The sequence below is a fragment of the Marmota monax genome, unplaced genomic scaffold (assembly GCF_021218885.2).
Source record: "Marmota monax isolate L192 unplaced genomic scaffold, Marmota_monax_Labrador192_F-V1.1 WCK01_AAM20220418_F8-fsc00198, whole genome shotgun sequence".
NCBI classification, from domain to species: Eukaryota; Metazoa; Chordata; class Mammalia; order Rodentia; family Sciuridae; genus Marmota; species Marmota monax.
The window spans coordinates 1051720-1074926 of record NW_026693558.1 but is presented as its reverse complement, the minus strand read 5'-3'; the positions used below and the strand labels follow the sequence as shown (position 1 = coordinate 1074926).

Sequence of the window (23207 nt, the reverse complement as noted above, 5' to 3'; positions counted from 1 at the left end):
GAGGTCATAAATTTAAGTTTTTCCACATAGTTTAACCTCATCAAGGACAAAATGACAAATTAAGGAAAAAGTGGAAACCAAGCAAGGCAAATGTGCTTATAATGAAGATCACACATGTACATGTTAAGACACTTATCCAGGTAGGCAGAGAGTTGAAACTCTTAGAAGACATAAGAGGCTGGTCTTTTGTTTCAGGGTGGAGACAAGAGGTGCTCTGGGGGTTTCAGCCTCTCCGCCTACCCTAAGTGGCACTGCCAACAGCACTTCCCCCAAGCGAACACACAGTCCTAATAAGAGATGCGGCTTTAATTCATGTGTTAAAGCACCTTCTGTAACTCGGTGCTGTCCCCATGTTCTTCTTATAGACAAATTATGGAGAGGCTACTATCTTAAAAAAAGCCCTCTTCCATCTGTCTCCTCCTTCCTTTTGGTTGGTTCCACAGTGTTGCTTTTTTTCTGAGAAATAATAATGGATGTTGGGCTAGGGTTGTAGCTCAATAGTAGAGTGCTTGCCTTACACATGTGAAGCACTGGGTTCGAGCCTTGGCACCACATAAAAATAAAATAAAGGTATTATGTCCATCTACAACAACAAAAAAAATTAAAATAATAACAGATATTTTAAAAAGCATTGTCATGCTAAGCTGTAAAGCTTTTTGCTGTTATTTAAAAAGAATAATAATGTGAGCATAAAAATTTGGTCTGAGTACTAAGGAATGATTAAGAATCCTGAAAAGCAAAACGTTCTTTAACAGTAGAAGAAATGCAAGTGACTTAAAAAAAACACACACAAATATTTGGTTTTAACCATGAAAAATTCTCATGAAGGCTTATATGTGTGTCTGAAATCATCACATTGAAAACTAAAGTGACTTAAAAACATAAATAATGAGTAAGTACCTGTGGACATAACACAGTTTATCCTTTACAGTGTAAGGAAAGTCTAAGAGTTGGGACTGTGGTTCAGTTGTAGGGTGCCTAGCATGTGCAAGGCCCTGGGTTTGAACCCCAAGGACTAAAAAAAAAAAAGAAGAAGAAGAAAGAAAAACAACCTCAGAATTTTCATAAAGAATGACGGAAGATTTTCATTCTGTGAATGATCAATTTCTACATGACTTATATTTATTTATTTACTTGGTTGTTTATTTTTAATAGACTTTTTTTATTGTTGCTTGTATTTTTGATAATTGCCATTGCGACTGGAGTAAGATGAAATCCTACTTTTGATTTGCATTTTGGGGCAGGAAAGTACCTTAGAAATTACCCAGGTTAACTTCTTGGTAGAGTCCTGCAAGGTAGCTATTTAACCCAGATCACCATACTCAGCTGTTGCAAGTTACAGGCAAAGATTTTCTGTTAGCAGTGTGTATTTTCATCATGCTCTACTTTCCAGGGACCAAGTACAGCCCAAGCGTCTCTGTCTCTTAGAAGACATAACTGGAAGGCTAAAGGAAGTAGACAACTTACTCCAGAATTCTAAAAATCCCTCTAAGTCCCCAGTAATGTGGCCTTCATAAGTTCACGATTAAGTCTTTTTTTAAAAGGTCTTTATTTGTTCTAATTAATTATACATGACAGTAGAATGTATTTTGACACATCACACATAAATGGAGTATAACTTCTCATTCTTCTGGTTGTACATGATGTAGAATTACACTGGACATGTAATGTTATATGCACATAGGGTCATAATGTCCAGTTCATTCTACTATCTGCCCTATCCCAAAACCACTTCCTCTGTCTTCACTCCCCTCTGTCTAATGCAGAGTTCCACTATTCTTCCGTAGCCCATTCCCCTCTCATTGTGAATTAACATCCACATATCAGAAAAAAACATTCTGCCTTGGTTCTTTGGAAGTGGCTTCTTTCAATTAGCATAATATTCTGTAGCTCCATCCATTTACCAGCAAATGCCATAATTTCATTTTTCTTAAGGCTAAGTAATATTCCATTGTGTATGTATATATGTGTGTGTGTGTGTGTGTGTGTGTGTGTGTATATATATATATATATATATATATATATATATATATATATATATATCACATTTCTTTATCCATTTATCTGTTGAGGACATCTAGGTTGGTTCCATAGTTTAACTATTGTGAATTGAACTGCTATAAACATTGATGTCACTGTAGGATGCTGATTTTAAGTCCTTTGGGTATAAACTGAAGGCAGGGATAGCTGGGTCAGATGGTGGTTCCATTCCACGTTTTCTGAAGAATCCTCATACTGTTTTCCATAGTGGTTGCACCAATTTTCAACCCTACCAGCAAAGTATGAATGGACCTTTTCCTTCACATCCTTGCCAACATTTATTGTTGGTTGTATTTTTGATAATTGCCATTGTGACTGGAGTAAGATGAATCCTACTTTTGATTTGCATTTCTCTAATTGTTAGAGATGTTGAACATTTTTTTCATATATTTGTTGATTGATTGTATTTCTTCTTCTGTGAAGTGTCTGTTCAGTTCCTTTGCCTATTTATTGATTGGGTTATTTGTTTTTTGGTGTTGAGTTTTTTGAGTTCTTTATATATCCTGGAGATTAATGCTGAGGTACATGTGGTAAAGATTTTATCCTGTTCTGTAGGCTCTCTCTTCACATTATTGTTTCCTTTGCTGAGAAGAAGATTTTTAGTTTGAATTCATCCCATTTATTGATTCTTGATTTTACTTCTTGCACCTTAGGAGTCTTGTTAAGGAAGTAGTTCCTAAGCCAGTGTGGGAAAAATTTGGGCCTACTTTTTCTTCTATTAGGTGCAATGTCTCTGTTCTATTGCCTAAGTCTTTGATCCACTTTGAGTCAAGTTTCGTGCAGGGTGAGAGATAAGGGTTTAATTTCATTTTGCTACATATGAATTTCCAGTTTTTCCAGCACCATTTTTTGAAGAGGCTATCTTTTCTCCAATGTGTGTTTTTGGGTATTTCGTCTAGTATGAGATAACTGTGTTTATGTGGGTTTATCTCTGTGTCTTCTATTCTGTACCATCAGTCTATATGTCTCTTTTGGTGCCAATACCATGCTGTTTTTGTTATTATGGCTCTGTAGGATAATATCAGGTTTAGTATTATGAAACCTCTTGTTTCACTCTTGCTAAAAATTACTTTGGCTATTCTAGGTTTCTTATTTTTCCAAATGAATTTCATGATTGCTTTTTCTAATTTTATGAAGATGTCATTGGGACTTTAATAGGAATTGTATTAACTCTGTATAGTGCTTTTGGTAGTATGACCATTTTGGTAATGTTAATTCTGTCTATCCAAGAGCATGGGACATCTTTCCATCTTCTAAGTTCTTTATCAATTTCTTTCTTTAATGTTCTGTAGTTTTCATTATAGAAGTCTTTCACTTCTTTTGTTAGATTGAGTCCCAAATATTTTTATTTATTTACTTATTTATTTTTAAGGCTATTGTGAATGGGGTAGTTTTCCTAATTTCTCTTTCAGTGGATTCATCACAGATGTATGGTAATGCATTTGATTTACAAGTGTTGGCTTTGCTGCATTCATTTATGAGTTCTAGAAGTTTTCTGGTGGAATTTTTTGGCTCTTCTAAATATAGAATCATGTCATTGGTGAATAGTGATAGTTTGAGTTCATCTTTTCCTATTTCTATCCCTTAATTTCTTCTAATTGCTCTAGCTAGAGTTTCAAGAATGATGTTGAATAGAAGTGGTGAAAGAGGGCATCTTGTGGCTCAGTGGTAGAGCACTCACCTAGCAGGTACAAGGCCCTGAGTTCTATCCTCAACACCACATAAAAATAAATAAAGTAAAGATATTGTGTCCAAACACAACTAAAAAAATAAATATTAAAAAAGAGGGCATTCTTGTCTTCTTCCAGTTTTTAGAGGGAATACTTTCAAATTTCCTTCATTTAGAATGATCTTGACCTTGGGTTTAAAAGTTCATCTAATTGAGCTCATTCGTTATAAGAATAGAAAGTCAACAAATGAATGACCTAACATTATATTTCAAAGCCCTAGAAAAAGAAGGACAAGTCAACACTAAAAGTAGTAGAAGACAAGAAATAATTAAAATCAGAGCTGAAATAATGAAAGTGAAACAAAAGAAACAACTCAAAAACTTGGACAAAACAAAAAGTTGGTTCTTTGAAAAAATTAAGTAGAATTGATAAATGCTTAGCCACACTAATGAAAAGAAAGAGAGAGAAAACTCAAATTATTAAAATTCATGATGAATTCATGAATTCATGAATTCACTACTGAAATACAGAAGATAGTCAGAAACTGTGTTGAAAACTTATACTCCAATAAAATAGAAAATCTTAATGTCATTTATGAATTTCTAGAGACATATGACCTACCCAAAATGAATCAGAAGGACTTACACAATGTAAACAGGTCCATTTCAAACAATGAAATAGAAGACATCATCAAAAGCCAACCAATCAAGAAAAACCCAGGATCAGATGGATTCTATAAGACATTTTCCTCAAATTATTCCATGTAATACAATAAGAGGCAACTCTTCCAATCTCATTCTATAAGACTTAGTATCACCCTGATACCAAAACTAGACAAAGACACCTCAAGACAAGAAAACTTCAGACCAATATCCTTGATGAACATAAATGCAAAAATTCTGGCAAATTGCATACCAAAACACAAGTGTGGTTCATCCCAGGGATGCAAAGTTGGTTCAACATATGGAAATCAATAAACATAATTCATCACACCAGTAGACTTAGAGATAAGAATCTTATGATTATCTCAGTAGATGCAGAAAAAGCATTTGACGAAATATAGCACTCCTTTATGTTCAAAACACTAGGAAAACTAAGGATAGTAGGAACATACCTCAACATTGTAAAAGCTATATAAGCTAAACCCAAGGCCAAAAATCAAGTGTTAAGATACATCAGACATCTATTTTGTTGTCACCTGATAATGACCACCAACTTCCCAGCTACCAGCCATCCCCAACTCCTGGACCCACATTTGGGGGTCATTCATATGGAACAACTTACCTCTTATGTAAATTTCCTTAATAGGACCCTCTTCCCCCTTTCTAGGGAATAAAACAGTAGATAAAAGTAGCTTAAGAAGAAAGGAAGACATTTGAGGATTACTGGTTCACATTAAGTTAAAAGTCTGGGGTTAGCCAGGCCAGTGGCACACACCTGAAATCCCAGAATTTGGAGGCTGAAATAGGAGGACTGCAAGTTCAAATCCAGCCTCAGCAACTTAGCAACTTAGTGAGAACCTGTCTTAAGGGTATGCTGTCCATCTACAACTACAAAAAAAAAAAAAAAAAAGTTTGAGAATGTGGCTCATTGGTAAAAAGTGTCCCTGGGTTTAATCCCTGGTACAAAAACAGAAAAAAGTCTGGGATTAGATTTATCTTTTGGAGTGCTTAGATTAGGGGTCTCAAATAATGGCATCATGACTCAGCTTGTCAGTATCTAATTCCTTTCATTCTTTTGGCTTATTTTCTCAGACTTTATTTGATAAATGCTACCAACTCAGAATCTTCTTGTGCAATAGCAGACAATGGAATTATGCTTGCCAGTAGGACACACAAGTTCTGAGATGTGTTTTAATTGATCTGGCTTAGATCATGTGCCAGTTCTTGGAGTGAGCACAGCAGCTGGGGCTCCATGCTTTGATTGGACAGAACTCTGTCAAGTTTTTAATTCCTGGGGCTACGGTGGAACCCTATCGAGATCTGGTATTAGTGAAGTGTATATTTATTGAAAATTGGGCCATAGTGCCATAACAAGGAGAAATAGTTTGCAGGGAGGTCAGTGAAAATCTACTACCATTTCCTATAGTGTCTCAGGCAATGTACTAGGCACTGAAGTTAAAAAGTATATTGATACACATTAAGTCTTGCTGGATTTTTAGACACTGGAATTCTAAGGTACTTTCCATCTGAGATCCTATTATTTAGATAATGCTTCTCGGAAAATAGGTGGAAGAGATAATTTACTAGTTGAGGTAATTATTTTATCATTTAAAATTATTTAACTATTTTAAAATTTTAAATATTATGACAGTTTTATGAACGATTTAGAAAACTTAATTCAGTGTTTAGTCCCCCCAATCCTCCCTAAAACAATATCTAAATATAGACTTAATATATTTATACAAAGTACCTTTTGTATGTATAGTAGTTATACTAGGGATATAATAATTGATAAATGCTGAATTTTGGCTTATGCCCATGTCATCATGAAATTGTAATGCATACATGAATTAAATATAGAGCCCTTCTTTTTAAGGGATCAGGATGATTGGAAATTTTTTTGGGGGGGTCTAATCTGAACAAACAGCAAAGAAACATTCCTTCATTTGACTTTTATTTGTAGGATATTTGATGTATTACCTGCAAAGAGTTTTAGTAATAGTTTAAGACAGCCAGGCATGATGTTGCACACCTATAATTCCAGCAACTCAGAAAGCTGAAGCAGAGGCTTGCAAGTTTGAGGCTAATCTCAGCAATTTAGCCAGACTCTGTCTCAAAATAAAATGAAAAGGTCTGGGGATGTAGCTCAGTGGCCGAGGGCCTCTGGGTTCATCCAAAACCAATCAAACAAAAACTTAAAAACATATTCCCAGTTGATGGAATATTATCATTACATTATTTTGTTTTCTTTGGAAATCTTTAGTCTCACCCAAAATAAGTCCAAAGGAGTGTTTTCATGGCTTAATCCATGCAAAATTTAGAAATCCACGTGAATTCAGGATGACTGTTATTCCCATATTATAGATGTTTGAGATTTAGAATGTGTTATTAAAATTAAAAGGAATTTCCAAGAGCAAATCTATCAGAAATTCCCTTGCCTTTTATCAACAGCTATCAAAGTAGATTAAAAAGACTGCCACAGGTGTGGTCAGTGGTACAGCACTTGTGTCGTACATGCAAGGCCTTCGTTCAATTCCAGGCACCCCCCCCCCCAAATAAATAAATAAAGCAAAATAAAATCCAAGTTCTCTGGTAAAGACTGCTGCTGAAGAGGGTGGTTGATTCATGGTATGTAATGAAGTCGGTTTCACTTGTGTGCACAATGTGACACGTTATATATAATGCAGACTTCATGATAGGAAATACCAATTCTTTTTATTTGGGGGAAATAAAGCAAGTGTTCAGGTGTAGAATATCGTTCATTCCCAGGGTAGTTGTTCTGTCCCCTTCAAAAGCACCTTGTATTCATTCTTTATGTTAATGATCTGATATCAGGTGGATTTTGTTCCTCTCATGGTAAGGTTGTAGGGCAACTTCACTTGAGATGTCGGTTCCTTTTAATCTAAGTGGCAAAGGTTCTATCAACTCATGAAATTTGACATAAATAACATAATTAGCATGCTTTATCTTTCCAGTGCTGAAGGTTATTTATTTTCTCATTCATTTATTGATTTGTTCATGCCCCACCTTTAAGATACCCTAGAAAAACAGCACATATACAACCCATGTGATGCACAACTAGCTTTGTTTTGTTCCAGTCCCAGCATCACCACATGCAAAGAAGTAAGTATAACAGAGAAAATAATTCAAATATTTAATTCCCCTCCCAGATAACATCCAAGGGTAGGAATAATGCATTATAGTCAATAAGACATTTAAAAGTCCTCTTTTCCCATGTCTCTGACCTTTTACATGGTTCTCAACTGCTTCCCCAAACTCTTTCCTTCTTAAAATGTAACCAGCAACTCTCCCCAAATCCAGTCAGTACATCTCATGTCCCCTTTTCTCCTTTTGGGTCTTCTTCTATTTCTTCTGATCTTCTATGTCCTTTTGCATTTCTGTCCTCCTCCTAATTCATTTCTCACATCCACACAGAAGCCAGAACCAGGAAAAGGGGGAAAAAACCTAAGCCACAGTTAACCTTAAGAGCAGCACATGGAATGGGGCCAAGGTCATCCCTATTATTATTTCCTCTTTGTTCTCCTTAAAAATAAGTTTATAAAATACTATTTAAAAATTGAAGGTCCAGACCAGAGAACATAGACATTGGCATGGAAAAACAGGATACTACATTGCACGCTATTCGCTGTCTGGCTGACTCCAAACAACTTCATGATCCCTGTTACAAAGGGATTCCTTTCATATTTCTCTCTATTCCTGAGTGGAACACACAGCAGCCCCTCCAATGACAAAATCTTTCCTACCCCTGGACTCTAAAATTATATAGGACTTCACATGGCAACATAGAAAAATGTCGTGGTCTTGAGCAACACCCATAGAAGCAATTTATGGAAGTGATTTATTGCAGCAATGCCACGTGAAATGAGAGGGCACGATGCCAGTGTATGACTCAGTGAAAGCTCTGCTGCAGCGGGTCAGCACCATATGTCTGAGACTGCAGCCTTCTCGTGATCTGAATTGATCCGAGAATACAAGTTCATGCTGCATGGAGCAGAGACTATAAACAGTACCATAGGGCCCAGAGCCAGGAGGCACGAGTGGATGATGAGTAGCACTGGCGAAAGGAAAGGAAGAAACTGGATGTGACAAGGTGGCACACACGTTTCTGAAGGAGAAAAACTGCTGCCACCTCCTGTTTTACAGGTTGGGACTGTAGGTCAGTGCTATTCCATCTTCTAATTCCTCAAGGTGAACCTGACATCCAGATTTTTATGTAGAATATTTCCACTTTCATGCTCATCATTCAGTCATTTGGATCTTTAAAAAGTGCTCCTGGGCTAAGGGAACATGCCTGCAGGTATTCAGTCATGTATCTCTGATCAGAGAAAAGAGTTGACTCAATGTTTTTCTGGATCAGTCTCAATTTCCATCTTCTCTTCTGTGTTCCAGATTGGTTCTTTGACAAAATTTACTGTTGAATGTTTTCTGATTCTTAGACACCAGCTGTGTGTCCAACAATTCATTTCAATTTTAAGAGCACAATCCCACAAGACTGCCTTTTTCTCTTCAGGTGCCAGTCAAAAGCCCCCAATCCCCAGTCTACAGGTACTTTTGTCCATCTCATCTCCAAATTTGGGGGTTAATTCTCATGATCCCTAACTGAGGTTCTACATTTCCTAGAAGGATTTGTAGTACTCAGGAAAATAACTTACACGGAACCAGTTTGTTATAAAAGACACAACTCAGGGACAGCCCAGTAGAAGAGATTCTTAGACTAAGGTATGGGTCATGCACCAAGGTATGGGAGGTGCACCAAGCTTCCATGCCTTTTCAGGTATACCACCCTTCCAGCACCATAATATGTTCATCACCTCAGAAGCTCTGGAACTCGAGCCTGTAAGAGTTTTAAGGGAGGTTGCATTATGTAGGCATCATCAATTAAATCATTGATGATTGATGGTTTGATTCAATCTTCATCCCCTCTCTTCTCCAGAGGGAGTGGTGTGCGGGGTGGGTGCTAAAAATTCCAACACTGGTCTTTCTGGTGACCACTCTCCATCCTAAAGGTCTCAAGGCACCTTCCCCTCACAGCCTTGAGTCATCCATTAGAATACAAAGATACTTATCACTTAGGATTCCAGGTGTTTTCAGAGACCATGTGCCTAATAAAAGAAAAAGTAGGCCCAAATCTCCATCATGTAGGATTAGACCCGGGTTCCTTCAAAAAACTCCTATAGCATGAGAATTAAAATCAAGAATTACCAAATGGGATGGATTCAAACTAAAAAGCTTCTTCTCAGCAAAAGAAACATCAGTGAAGTGAATAGAGAGCCTACTGAGTGGCTTGGGGCCTCGCTAAGTTGCTGAGGGTGGCTTTGAAATTGCAATCCTTCTATCTTAGATGCCCAGAGCCACTGTGCCTGGCCAGAAAGTTTTTCAGAGTAGGTTTTACCAGTCATTCACTCCATGAATCCTGCTTCTGATCAGTATCACTCCCCATGGTAACAACTAGTGTGTGTGTGTGTGTGTGTGTGTGTGTGTACATATACATATAATTTTTTTCCAATTGAGATATATGTATTAATTGGAAAAAAACACCTCCAAGACATTAAATGGACATTGTGAATACAAACCAACTAAATGTAGGATATCTGCCAAACTGAGTTTAAAATTTTTATACCTGATATTAGATTATTCTTTCTGAAAGTATCTAAAAGTCAGGATGAGTTATGAGGCCATTTCTAGTTTATAACTTTGAAAGCATATTATTATAAAAAGGTAAGCATACACGTCTAAGGTTGTGAAAAAAAATAATAAATTAAAAATTTAAAAGTCGGGGGAAGGCAAGAAGTTGAGCTAGAGCACATTCTAATTTTATGCCACCCCCAGTAGTTTTCTGTCAGCAGGTCATATCTACTGATCATAAACTTTATGTTTCACTTACTAGGCTTTTAGCAGAATACTAATTTGTATACTAAAGTGATTGTTTTTCAGATTGTATCTTTTTGGTCTCTATTTCCTCCATGTTTCCACAGTTTAAGCAGTTAATAGGAAGGAAGGCTAAAATTAGAGACCAGAATCCCTGACATCATTGTATTTCTGCATGAGAATTTTCAAGGGAGCTGTGCTTTAATTGCATGGATTGACTAAAGAGAATATAGGAAAACAAACTTTCTCTGAAAGAATTATGTCACTGAAACACATTGCTGTTGAAATGGACCATACATCTTTCTCCATACCACTGTTGTGGGGGACAGATTTTATCATCAGATAGAGCACTAATCTCTAGGGGATATGAAGAACTCAAAAAGCTAAGCACCAAAAAAAAAAAAAAAAAAAAAAAAAAAAAAAAACCCAAATAACCCAATCAATAAATGGGCCAAGAAACTGAACAGACACTTCTCAGAAGGTAATACACAATCAATCAACAAATATATGAAAAAATGTTCAACATCTCTAGCAATGCAAATCAAAACTACTCTAAGATTTCATCTCACTCCAGTCATAATGGCAGCTATTATGAAGACAAACAACAATAAGTGTTGGCAAGGATGTGGGGGAAAAGGCATACTCATACATTGCTAGTGGGACTGCAAAATGGTGCAGCCAATATGGAAAGCAGTATGGAGATTCCTTGGAAAACTGGGAATGAAACCACCTTTTGACCCAGCTATCCCACTCTTTGGTCTATGCCCAAAGGACTTAAAAACAGCATACTACAGGGACACACCACATCAATGTTTATTTCAGCACAATTCACAATAGCTAAACTGTAGAACCAACCTGGATGCCCTTTAGTAGATGAATGGATAAAGAAAATGTGGTATATATACACAATGGAATATTACTCAGAAAAAAAGGGAATAAAATCATAGCATTTGCAGGTAAATGGATAGAGTTGGAGAATATATGCTAAGTGAACTTAGCCAATCCCCAAAACCAAATACTGAATGTTTTCTCAGATATAAGGAGACTGATTCATAGTGGGGTTGGGAGGGGGAGCGTGGGAAGGTTCAAGGAACTCTAGATAGGGCAGAGGGGTGGGAGGGGAAGAGAGGGGGCAAGAGGGTAAAAAAGATGGTGGAATGAGATGGACATCATTACCTTAAGTACATATGTGAAGACACAAATTGGTGTGAATATACTTTGTACACAACCAGAGATATGAAAAATTGTGCTCTATATGTGCAAGATGAATTGTAATGCATTCTGCTGTCATATATAACAAATTAGAACAACAACAACAAAAACTTTGCTGCAGGTGGAAAAGGGCCTGGAGAAAAACCTGGGGCATCAGCAAAGTCTCTTCTTTGGATGCTGAAAATGATCACAGAGGCCATTCCTGAGCTGAAAACTTCCATCAAGAAAGGAGAAGACTTTGTCAGGAACATGAAATGAAGCATTGATCCATGAGCAGTTTCCTTATTTCCTTAAATAAGTTTCCTCCTTATTTCCTTATCAAGGCATTAAGTCACTGAAAGCCATTTCAGATCCATCTGTATTTTCTCTTGGTTTGAAGATGATATTATATCAACACTATCATTCCTTCCAAATGGTGGCTGGGTTATAGGGGCAATAATAAAAGCAGACTTTGGTTTTTTTAGAAAGAAAGGAAACAAGGAAGGAAGAAAAAAATTGCCGTTTTAGTATAATGTGTGTTATTGAAATACATCCCACTGCTTTGTATAAAACTTGTTAAATGGTCAGAGCAAGAGATTCTAAGTAAAAAAACATTTCTATAAAATGATACCCTCCCCCACAAAAATAGATTTTTTTGGGGGGGGGGGGATACCAGGGATTGAATCCAGGGGTGCCAAATCCCCAACCTTTTTAATATTTTATTTAGAGACAGGATCTCTCTAAGTTGCTAAGTCTGGTGTTGAACTCTTGTTCCTCCTGCCCAGACTCCCAAGTCACTGGGATCACAGGCCTGTGCTACCATGCCCAACTTTTATTTCTGTACATATTAAGGAACTCTAATAGAAGAAAAAAATTGGAATTGTTTTTGGCTCTGTTAGTAATCATAACAGTGAATAACTGATTTCAGTGCAGATTAAAGTGATTAGATGTGGAAATGAGATAGAACCCTTTAAAACACTGGTAAATTTTTCTGCTACCATCCCCACCTTCAAAAGGCTATTTGGAGACACTCAACATAAAATGAAAGCAAGCAGAGAACTCCTTAAAGGAGTGTACACAACGTGTTGCACAGACGTGGTAATGATTTGGATATGGAAACTGGGACAGGGATAGGATACTCATTTTACAGTTGTTTATAACTCAAATGTTCAGTTATCCAGTATGATAGCCTGAGTAATAACCACTGAAGATGCTTCAGTCCTAATCCTCAGGACCTGAGAATGTTCCTGTTTTTAGCAAAAAAAAAAAAAAAAAAAGAACTTTTAGATGTAACTAAGTTATGGATCCTGAGACAGGGAGATTATCTTGGACCACCTGGGTGGGTCTTTACCCAATCATAAGTGTCCAAGTAAGAGGGAGGCAGAGGGAGATTTGATTACTGGGAAATGAGGGTGTCATTGAGGACAGAGGCTGTGCTGCTGACTTTGAAGATTTAAGAGAGAGCTACAGGGAATGCAGTTCTAGAAGAAAGGCAAGGGAAAATACTCCAGAGGAAATAGGCCCTGCCTTGACTTCAGCCAGGTGTAGATGATTTCAGACTTCTGACCTCCAAGACATTAAAAGAGTAAAAATGTGTTGTTTTAAGTCATCAGTTACATCAGCCATAGGGAATTAATACAGCCAGTTAGTTTAACAATATTAAGTTAAATATGCCACATGCATAATGCCATTATAAAGCAAAAAAGAAATCAGCTACTTCTCTTGGCATTTCTACTTGCAGATTTTTATTTAACTTCTGCATTACTGCGTTTGTCACCTTATTCTTGGTTGATAAGCAGCAAAATTCCTAATGTTTAAGTATTATATTTATAGGACTTTGCTCATTACTCTTACTATAACACAATTATTTTACTACCTTGACTAAATTCCCTGATCTGGTTCCCATCCTCATTTTTTAGCTAAGTAGTGATTCAACTTAATGATTTTTCAACTTCAAGATGGTTTTATTGCAGAATTAAATCTAGTTTGACTTAAATATTTTTGACTTTTGGTAAGTTTTTCAGGATATAACTCTGTCTTAGGTAAAGGAGTTACCATTGTCTGTATAAATATTGTCTATACTAGTGATTTCCTTAGAATGTTTTCAGGCCCCTGACCCAGGCTGACTTAGAAGAGAGAACTGCGCTCACATGGGGTAACCTATATATGCAACAAAAGCATGTCTTGTTTTGTAAATACAAGGCAAACATTCTGAACAGTGTGCACCATTCTGTAGCATTGTCATTGTAATCCTGGTACTGGGGAGTACTTGTCAGGTTTCTGAATGTTCCATAACCCACCCCAACACTCCTTGGAATGAGAATTTGCCACTGTTTCTTGCTTAGGTTACTGAAGACCCCTAAGATCTGCTGAGCCCCGCTGTTCTAGTAGCATAAGGAAGTCCTAGAAAAGAGAAATTGGGTTTTTGTGGCTTGCCTTTGATTGGCATTGCATTCATTGCTTTTTGTTAGAATGTGGTTTGTTCCTTGAGGCCAAGCATACATTTAGGTGTATGTGCACTACATAAGAATATATCAATAGTTATTGAACTCAAAGCAAAAGGATCTCTTTTCTAACTGTAGTGGTTCTTTGAAACCAGAATTATTTTCATTTCAATGGTGAATTTCACAGGGAGAAGGTGGACATCTTATCATAATTAGACATAACGAAAAATAAAGGGACACATCTCAAAGTGGATGTGTACTTTATACTAGGATCAGGTACATCTGTGGATTTGTGTGTGTGTGTGTGTGTGTGTGTGCTAGGGATCGAACCCAGGATACTTAACCACTGAGTCACATCCCCAGCCCTTTTTGTATGTTTTATTTAGAGACAAGGTTTCACTAAGTTGCTTAGGGCCTCACTATGTTGCTGAGGCTAGCTTTGAATTCCTGATCCTCCTGCCTCAGCTTCCAGAGCTGCTACCACGCCCAGCAAATCTATGGATTTTTCCAGTGATTCCTAAATTTTAAAATTTTCTTTGATGATAAGTCCATGAGAATTTCTGTCAAGTGAGGTTTTTCTCTTCTTTTTCTTCTTTTTTTTCTTTTTTTTAAACTATTTTTCTCCCTCTACCTTTAAGTTTGATTTTCTTTAGCATATATCACAATTAAAGATTTGCAGTTGAAATTGAAAACTAGTCCTCCATTTTTGAAGTCACATGGTGAAATGAAATATAAGGAATAAAATTTTTCTGGAATTAATAAATAACTTTGTACTGGTGACTAAGTTCATAGTGGAGTGAAGTAAAGTATTTATGTATAGTGAGGAAAAGAATGTGAACATATATGAACATTTGGGATTTGTCAAATAGCTTCTTTGTTGATATATGTACGTGTGTGTGTGTATATACATATATATGTGTGTGTGTGTGTGTGTATATATATATATATATATATATATATATATATATATGAAATTTTCATGTGTTCTCTCTTTTACTTGGATCCACAGAAGTCCCCAAGTAAGAATAATGCCACTCACAACAAATAAGCAACTTGTGGAGCTCTTATTGTGACCCTAACAGAAGTTGTAAAGTAAACCCTTTGTGTACAGTTTGTTTTAATCATCAAAAAAAAATTTTGAGGCTATTATTTTTATTTCAAGATGAGGGAACCTGAGGCTTAAATTTGGTAACTTGCCCAGGATGTGCACCCAAGGAATAAGAGAAGATTAAAACACAATGTGGGGCTGGGGTTGTGACTCAGCGGTAGATCGCTCACCTAGCATGTGTGAGGTCCTGGGTTCAATCCTCAGCACCACATAAAAATAAATAAATAAAATAAAGGTATTTTGTCCAACCACAACTAAAAAATATTTTAAAAAAGAAAAAAAAACACAAACATGTCTACCCGGATGCTGAATTCATTCCATTGTAGCACTGTTTCCCCAATCTCTGAAAGTAGTAAATTCCGGGTTGGACAACCAGGAAAAAACAACCTAGATCCTGAAGGTCAGAACAGTATAGTGACAGGGTTGCAGCCAGAATAGCCAAGAGCAAGCACCAGAGGAAGGGCACAGAGGGAGTTCAATCAGCTCTGTCTGATTAAAAACAGGGAACAGGGTGGTGCTGCCATCCAGAAATTGAGTGCAATAGCTGGACTCAGGGGAAAGAATAAATCACCAACTGAGATTTTAACAAAACATTGCCATAGCTGCTGACATTTATTTTTTTTCTTTGTTGGCCTTATAATTACAAAAGTAAAATATGCTTGCTGTATCAAAACATTCAGTAACACCAAATTATATAAATGTAAAGGTTCTCTTCCTTTACCCATTGACCAAAAATTTTCCTGTGCACCTACCCAACCTATAAAAATATATATACCTCTACAACTATATAGTTATTGGTTTGAGGACATTTTGCTATATTTTTAATTTTTTACCTTCCCCCAAATAAAGTGATATTATAATAGCATTCTGCAACTCTTTTTGTGTAATGATGGCATATCTGCATCTTTTATGTTAGTACTCTATTTCCCTATAGTAGCAATTTTATACGAAGACATTATGTGTTAAAGAGGTCTATAAGGTCCTCATGGTTGATCAATTTTTACATGTTCTACTTTCTATAGCTATCAGACCCAAATTGCAGGGCAGTGGGTTTTTTTGTTGGGTTGGCTTTTTAGGTGGTTAGCATTGTTTTTGTTTTTTGATAGTCCTTATGTGTGGATGGTGTTTCATCTTGACCTCTGTACTTTCCCAGGTCAGGGGCTCTCTGGTGGAAGGAAAATGCAATCAGATATGAGACACAGAGGAGAACAGGGATGTGTATGACTCCTGGAAAGGTTTAGCTTGGATTTTTAAAAATATTTTTTAAAACGTCAAAACAACTTTTACATGTTTCCTAATCTTCTCAGCCAAATATAAACTTCTAGAGCCAGGCCGGACCTTGAAAATCATTTCATCCTCTTGCTTTTGTTTACTTAGAAGCCCCAGAGAGCTAATCATATTTCCAAAGAAGGTCACAGAGCTGATTTCTAAGAGGGCCAAGGCCAGAACCCAGATCTGGGTTTCAGACTTCCTGGAAGTGTGCTTTCTGTTGAAGTCCACAAGATTGTTAGGCCATTCTGCCCCACATGGTTCATAGAATTTTCAAGGTCCAGTGGATTTTATTTTAAAGTCAAAATAGACATGTATGCCATAAACAGTTCTAAAAGAGGTAGTCCCCGGGGGTCTCCTTGGCAACTGGTTCTGACTTCTTCTGCCCTGTGACATTGGGAAATAGCCCTAGTTTCTCTCAGCCTTCCTTTTCTTATCAGTGGCACAAAGATAAAACTGCCTACCTCAAAGGATTTCTGTGAGAGGGAGAACATTTATAACTGCATGCCAGGGTTCCTGTTTCCTTAGTCAGCTATAGTTGTTGTTAGAAGAAAGCTTTCAAGCTTTTTATAATTATCTTTTTGAAAATATTAACTCAGTTTTTTTACAAAAGTGTTAAATTAGTTTTACATTAAAAAAAGAAAATTCTTTAGCTGATGCGGTGGCACATTTCAGTAATCCCAGCAGCTCAGGAAGTTGAGGCAGGAGAATTGTGAGTACAAAGCCAGCCTTAGCAACAACGAGACCCTAAGCAACTCAGTGAGACCCTGTCTCAAAATTTAATAAAATGTAAAAAGGGCTGTGGATATGGCTCAGTGGTTAAGCACCCTTGAGTTCAATCCCCATTACCAAAATTATTATTATCATTATCGATATTATTATTTTTGAATACCTGTTAGTATTCAAGTAACATAAAATTTTTAAAGTACAAAAGAGAACACAGTAAACAATAATCTTCTTAATCTGTTCCCCCCATCCCTGGTCCCAGCTAATAACTTCTTTTTTCTGGAAACTCACATTACCAGTTTTTTTTGTGTGTGTGTAGCCTTAAAAACATATCATATACATGTATTAATTGTTAAATTGTTTTCATCTGCACCTTTTCCTCCGTCTCTTGCTAAAAGGGCTATCATCGCTCTAAATCAGGGTTGCCCAGTGGCGACAGGAGTGTTCTTTGTGTATGTTGTCCAGTAGAATAGTACTAGCACAAATCCACTGAGCTCTTGAAATGTGTTTCTTACAACTGAATTTTAGATTTTTATTTTACTTTAATTTAACAGCCATAGATGACTGGCTAATGGTTATCCATGGACCATGCAGTACTATGGCATGGTTTTCAGAAACACATGGTCTTTAAATTATAAAATTAAGGAAAGGGACATACCACTAATTTAATATTAAAGGATTCTATATTTCAATACATTTTAAATTATATGTGGCTAGTATATTTTCTTTTTAATCAAGAATCTGAATAAGGAGATGGGAGTTTATTTTTGAGAACATGCTGGTAATCAGAGAAAGCTGTGAAAAGGCATGTTTATAGGAGAGCAGATCTCAACCAAATCAGAACATGGACTCCATTTATTCATTCAAGAAGCATTAATTAAGTGACTGTGTGCCTTGTGTAGGCCCTGGGAGCACAGCATTAAGAGCAAATTCCTGTCCTCATAAAGCTTTCACTGTAAGCACTCACAAGAGCCTCATCACCTGGTGCCTTCTGTATTGCTTTCTAACAATGAGCACCGCACCCTAGGGAAGGGACCATCGCAAAGCTGCAGAGAGGATCTTGCTCAATGCCTGACCTTTGATTGCTGCCAGGGTCCCAAACTCATTTCCTTTAGTAAAGGAAAAAGTTTCAGAAGAAAAACAGTTTTCATTCAGCTACAATGATTTCTTCAGCATTATCACCTCCTTTACCTCTAAGTCGGTTTGCTAACTGTGGGCCGGGACACTAGTTGGGAGAAAATGAGGTCTGGTTGTATTAGAGGATACTAAGTGCCTTCACTATTTTAATGTAAAAAAGCTGGCAGATTCAAGAATAATAATAATGAAAAAAAGATCTTCAATATTCCATTATGGGAAGGCACATATAGAAAGTTCAGAATCATGGCTTCATTCTTCTGCACTTGGGGAAGGTCTGAGTGGTAACATTTCCCTTCTCTTCTGGCTTTCATTTATCTCCCTCAAACCATGATTATTTCTTAGATTCTGCACTGCACTTAAGTTTTATCCATTTTATTTTCCTACATTTTGAAAAATTTCTAGTGGGAACAGGTGTTACTTTTGTAATAATGAGTAATAAATAATATTGTAAAAAGTAGACAGGCAGGGAGGGAATGAAAGACTGACATGATCAGTGGGAGCAGAGATCAAGAAGAGAAGATGAATTTGATGAGGAGAGATTTAGGAGCTAGAACTGACAGGGCTTGGGTACAATAGTGGGAGGGGGTTGAGTTTAAAACACTTGTTTTATGTAATTGTGATTTATTTTAAAGAAAGACAAGTGCAAATAATAAAGGTTTGGGTGATTCTGTTTTTTTAGTTTTTTAACGTGTGCTTACCACAATCAAATCTTAAATGTCCATTAATAGTTTTTTCAATCATTTATCTGTAAGATGATTTGCCAAGTATTGTTTTTAGTTCACAATATAAATAAGTGTATATCCGATGTCATTTTAAAGGCTTACATGAAATAAGTGGAGTTTATTTTTCTGCAAGACCATTTTTCCTCCAGTTTACCTTAGTGATGACCAATTAGTGATTTACCCATTTAGTGATACAAATCCCTATTGTGAGGATTAATTACCACAGTAGATATTGGCTTGAAGAAACAAAAGAGAAGGGCTAGAGAACAAGCACTCTAAAGAGGAATGTTTGGAGATCATCAGCCATACCACATTTCTAGGTTGGCAGTTATTTATCCTTAGAAAAGTTGTCAAAAATACATTTCTATGCTGAGAATGAGGGATTTTACAGGTTTCCATAAATCCATCTGATTTCTAGTTGAGTTGTAAGATCAGAATTTTCTAGTTATATTGACAGCCTCCATAAAAATAAATTCTCCCGCAGTACTCTAGACAATAGACGTAGATGATAATAGAATTTCTCATATATTAAATCATGTTCTCTTTTCTGTTAAACAAGTTTGGAATTGCTGTTTTTCTGGTCTTTTTTTTTTTTCCTGAAGAAACAACTCTGTTTGGCTTTATGTGTTGACAATAATGTTCCATGTGGAAAAGGGAGAAAAATGAATAAAACAATGTATCCCATTTTGTTATTTCTCTGTGTGAAAATTAGTCTCTAATGAGATGTCCCCAAACAGTGCTCTGTTCATCGAAACACATGCCCTAGATCTGAGTGACTCTAATTATCATGAAGGCAGTGAAATGAGGACATTTCAATGAACCTAAAGTGGAAAAACTCAGAAGATTAAAAGGCAGCATATCTCAGGCTGCATAAAACTAATTTTCAACATCTATTTTCTCTCCTGGAAAAATCATTTTTGAATGGTGCAAAAAGGTCATTTCAAGCATTTTTTTTTTCAGCGAATGCATTGGAAAATAATATCAGCCCATCCGTAGCCATCATTTTGGAGAGAGACCAGCTCTCTGCAGAGACAAACCTCTCTGTATAAAAAAAATTATGTCTGTATATTAACTAGGCTAATGCACTTCAATTGAGTCTCATATAGTAATCCTGATCAGGATAAAAATTGTTTTATTAGAGGCATTATCAGACCAAACTTTTATGAAGATCTACCTACTCTTTTTCCAGAAAAAAGAGTTTAAAATCAGATGATACAAAATGAAACCATATTTACTGAAACGGTCCCTCTTTATGAGTCTCTAATTTGTTTGGTTTGTGATTTTATTTAACAAGCAAATATAAAAAGATAGCTAATAACAAGCAAACATAAAAAATGTATTTATCTGTGACTTTTTTCCAACTGTCTTATCTCTTGAGCCATGTACTGATTTATTAGTCAGTGAAAAATATAAGAACTCCTTCTCAGTGTTCATTGTGTAACAGCCTACTTGAAATATCTTATTGGAATAGGGGGCCTTTGTCCCCAAAGCAGTGTGTGTCATGTACCTTACCATGCTTTGTTTTCATGTTAATATGTAATTGGGTTAGGGGATATTTTACTATTTGGGGTCTTATTTGTTTTCCATCATATGTTGAGATATATTATCTCAGCTAATCGTAATTTTAAAAAACTCTGCTGATACATAAGGAAATAATTGTCGTTTCTTTTAAAATATTTTTTTTAGTTGTTGATGGACCTTTATTTTATTCATTTATTTATATGTGGTGCTGAGAATTGAACCCAGTGCCTCACACATGTGAGGCAAGTGCTCTACCACTGAGCCCCAGCCCCAGCCCAATTGTCGTTTTTAATATGAGAAGACTGAGGCTAGAGGAGTTTGGTTTCTAGACTGAGTGTAGAGCTCTCTAATGGGTCCAGGCCTTAAGGAGAGACCTTTCTTGACTGTTGGAGGTATTTGTCTAGTGTCACAGAGCAAAGCAGCAGAAGACCAAATATTACCTCTGTATTATCCTTCAGTTATGTCGGTTTTCTACCCATACTTTCCTCATCCATTGTCCAGATGCATAAAAAGACAAAGGATTGAAATAAGAGAAAGCAAATTGTGCCTAGATAATTTCTATCTACATGAAGAAATGTCCTCATTTAAAAAAAGAAAAAAAAGTTGCGTGTAAGCAGAGTGCCCCAGGTATGAGAGTCTAAGACCCTTGTTCTAGAACAAAGAGTTTACACTTTGCTAAAGCATAGACGTTCTCAAAAAGGACCAGAAGCATAGAAGCGACACATGAAATAATTACAGAGTAATGCACCAACTGGAAATTATTTTTGAGTTATTGGATTTCAGTGAATTGTGACAAACTTTCTCTCATATGTCTTGGACTCAGAGGTAAAAAATTGAAAGCATCAAATATGTTTACTAAGGTATCAGCTATTAGTAGTAATTATCAGCTATTATTAGTAATCACAATGATAATTATATATTGTCATTATGGCATTTTCTATCTCAGGAAATTCTGTTCTTTCTTTAATACTCCTGTAATAACATGTGTAAAGGGAAAGAATTATTTAGATCTGAACCATTTCACATCTTGCCAAAACTTAATAGTGAACACGTGAGCCAATTATAAAGGACTTGTTTTACTTATGTGCTTGCCCAATAGTCCAAAGGTATCACGGAACACCAGAAGTGCCTTTTAAAAAATATAACACACCAAATATGGCATTATAGTAAGGGTACTATATATCTTGTTTAAAAAAAGATTACTCAACATTTAGTAGCCTATAGAGAATCTCATTTTTCCTAAGGCCTAGGAGATTACTGATACTCTTTTTAAAAATATTTTTATTAGTGGTTGTTGGAACTTTTTATTTTATTTGTGTATTTACATGTGTTGCTGAGAATCAAACCCAGTGCCTCACACATGCTAGGTATACGCTCTGCTACTGAGCTACAACCCCAGCCCTGACACTTTTATCATATATTGTGGATATAATTGAGGAAGGTCTATAGGCCTCCACATAAGACGACATAAATGATGAGAAAATTTTGAAACCAAGAAAATGTAATTAAGAATATTACAGGCTGGGGATGTGGCTCAAGTGGTAACACGCTCACCTGGCATCACGGGGCGCTGGGTTCGATCCTCAGCACCATATAAAAAATAAAGATGTTGTATCCACCGAAAACTAAAAAATAAATATTAAAAAATTCTCTCTCTCTCTTTAAAAAAAAGAATATTATAAGGAATGTGTTTTCTGCATTAGTTAATTAGTTTTCAAAGCTTGACAACATGAAATTAATAGGATTCCTTCTAGCAAATCATGTCTCCATTGTTTTCCCCTTATTTCCCCCTTATTCTTAGATTGAAAAAGAAAAAGCAAGCCAAACAAAATGCGGAGACAGCCTCAGCTGTAGCCACAAGGACACATCCAGGGAAAGAAGATGCTAATGCAGTCATTTTGGAACCAGACAAGTGCAACATTGCTGTAGAAGAAGAGTATGTTACTGATGAGAAGAAAAAAAGAAAAAATAACCAGTTAAAAGAAATCAGACGTACAGAACTGAAGAGATATTATAGTATTGGTAAGTATTGGTAGCTCTACTGCAGTATTTTCATTTTAAAAATCTATAATTGTTTTTAGAAGACTAATTTATAAGTGAATCATCATAACAATAATATCCATTTATGAGCAGCTACCACATGCCTCAGGCTCTTCTTTATATATGTAACATCTTATATAAATGAATAGTAATGAAATAATGTTATGTTTCATTCAACTTTGCATTCCTAGCATCTAGCATAGTGCCTAATACATATCATATGCTAAGAAACATTTATCTAATGAGTGGTTATTCTCCCTGTAGGAGAAATGTTTATTATTTTTCTTAATGTGTATAGGCATATCCATGAAAGAAGCACCTGCAATTTTTGACATCAGTTAAACAAGAGAATAGGGAGGACATATGACTTAATATTTGTCAATTGAAAAAAAATGCCTGGGCATTTTAGTTAAAGGGAAGCTTAGAAAAAGTCCACAGTGTTATATAGTTTCTCAGAATAGCTGTTACATTTGAAACTGCATAAGCAATGACGGCATATTTATCTTTACTCAAATCATTCAGCTTCCTCTATTGTTTTGTCATATGTAAGCATGGAATAGTTTCCAAAGAGAATGCAAAGAAAGGGTACCCAGAGTCAGAACTTGTTATGGCATACAGGTTACAGCATGCTCAAATTAGTAGGCAAAGGGGAAGAAAACTGTAGGAGGCATCTGAGAACACATTACAAATGCAGCATATAAGACATGTCTTATAGAAGAGTAAGGGAGCTTGTTCCAGAGGGCCATCCACTTGGTCCCCATTAATACCAGAATAACAGTATCTATGCT

General features: G+C 36.2%; 1 protein-coding gene across 4 annotated transcripts in view; it reads left to right on the top strand.

Annotated features, from left to right (window-relative positions):
* The window catches only part of Ncoa7 (nuclear receptor coactivator 7), a 137821-nt gene that overhangs the window by 41203 nt on the left and 73411 nt on the right, over window positions 1–23207 (top strand). For all 4 annotated transcript variants that reach the window (XM_058583720.1, XM_046458660.2, XM_046458659.2 and 1 more), the window contains exon 3: window positions 22181–22401. In XM_058583720.1, the coding sequence (XP_058439703.1) occupies window positions 22181–22401 (221 nt within the window). The remainder of the gene's footprint in view (window positions 1–22180; window positions 22402–23207) is intronic.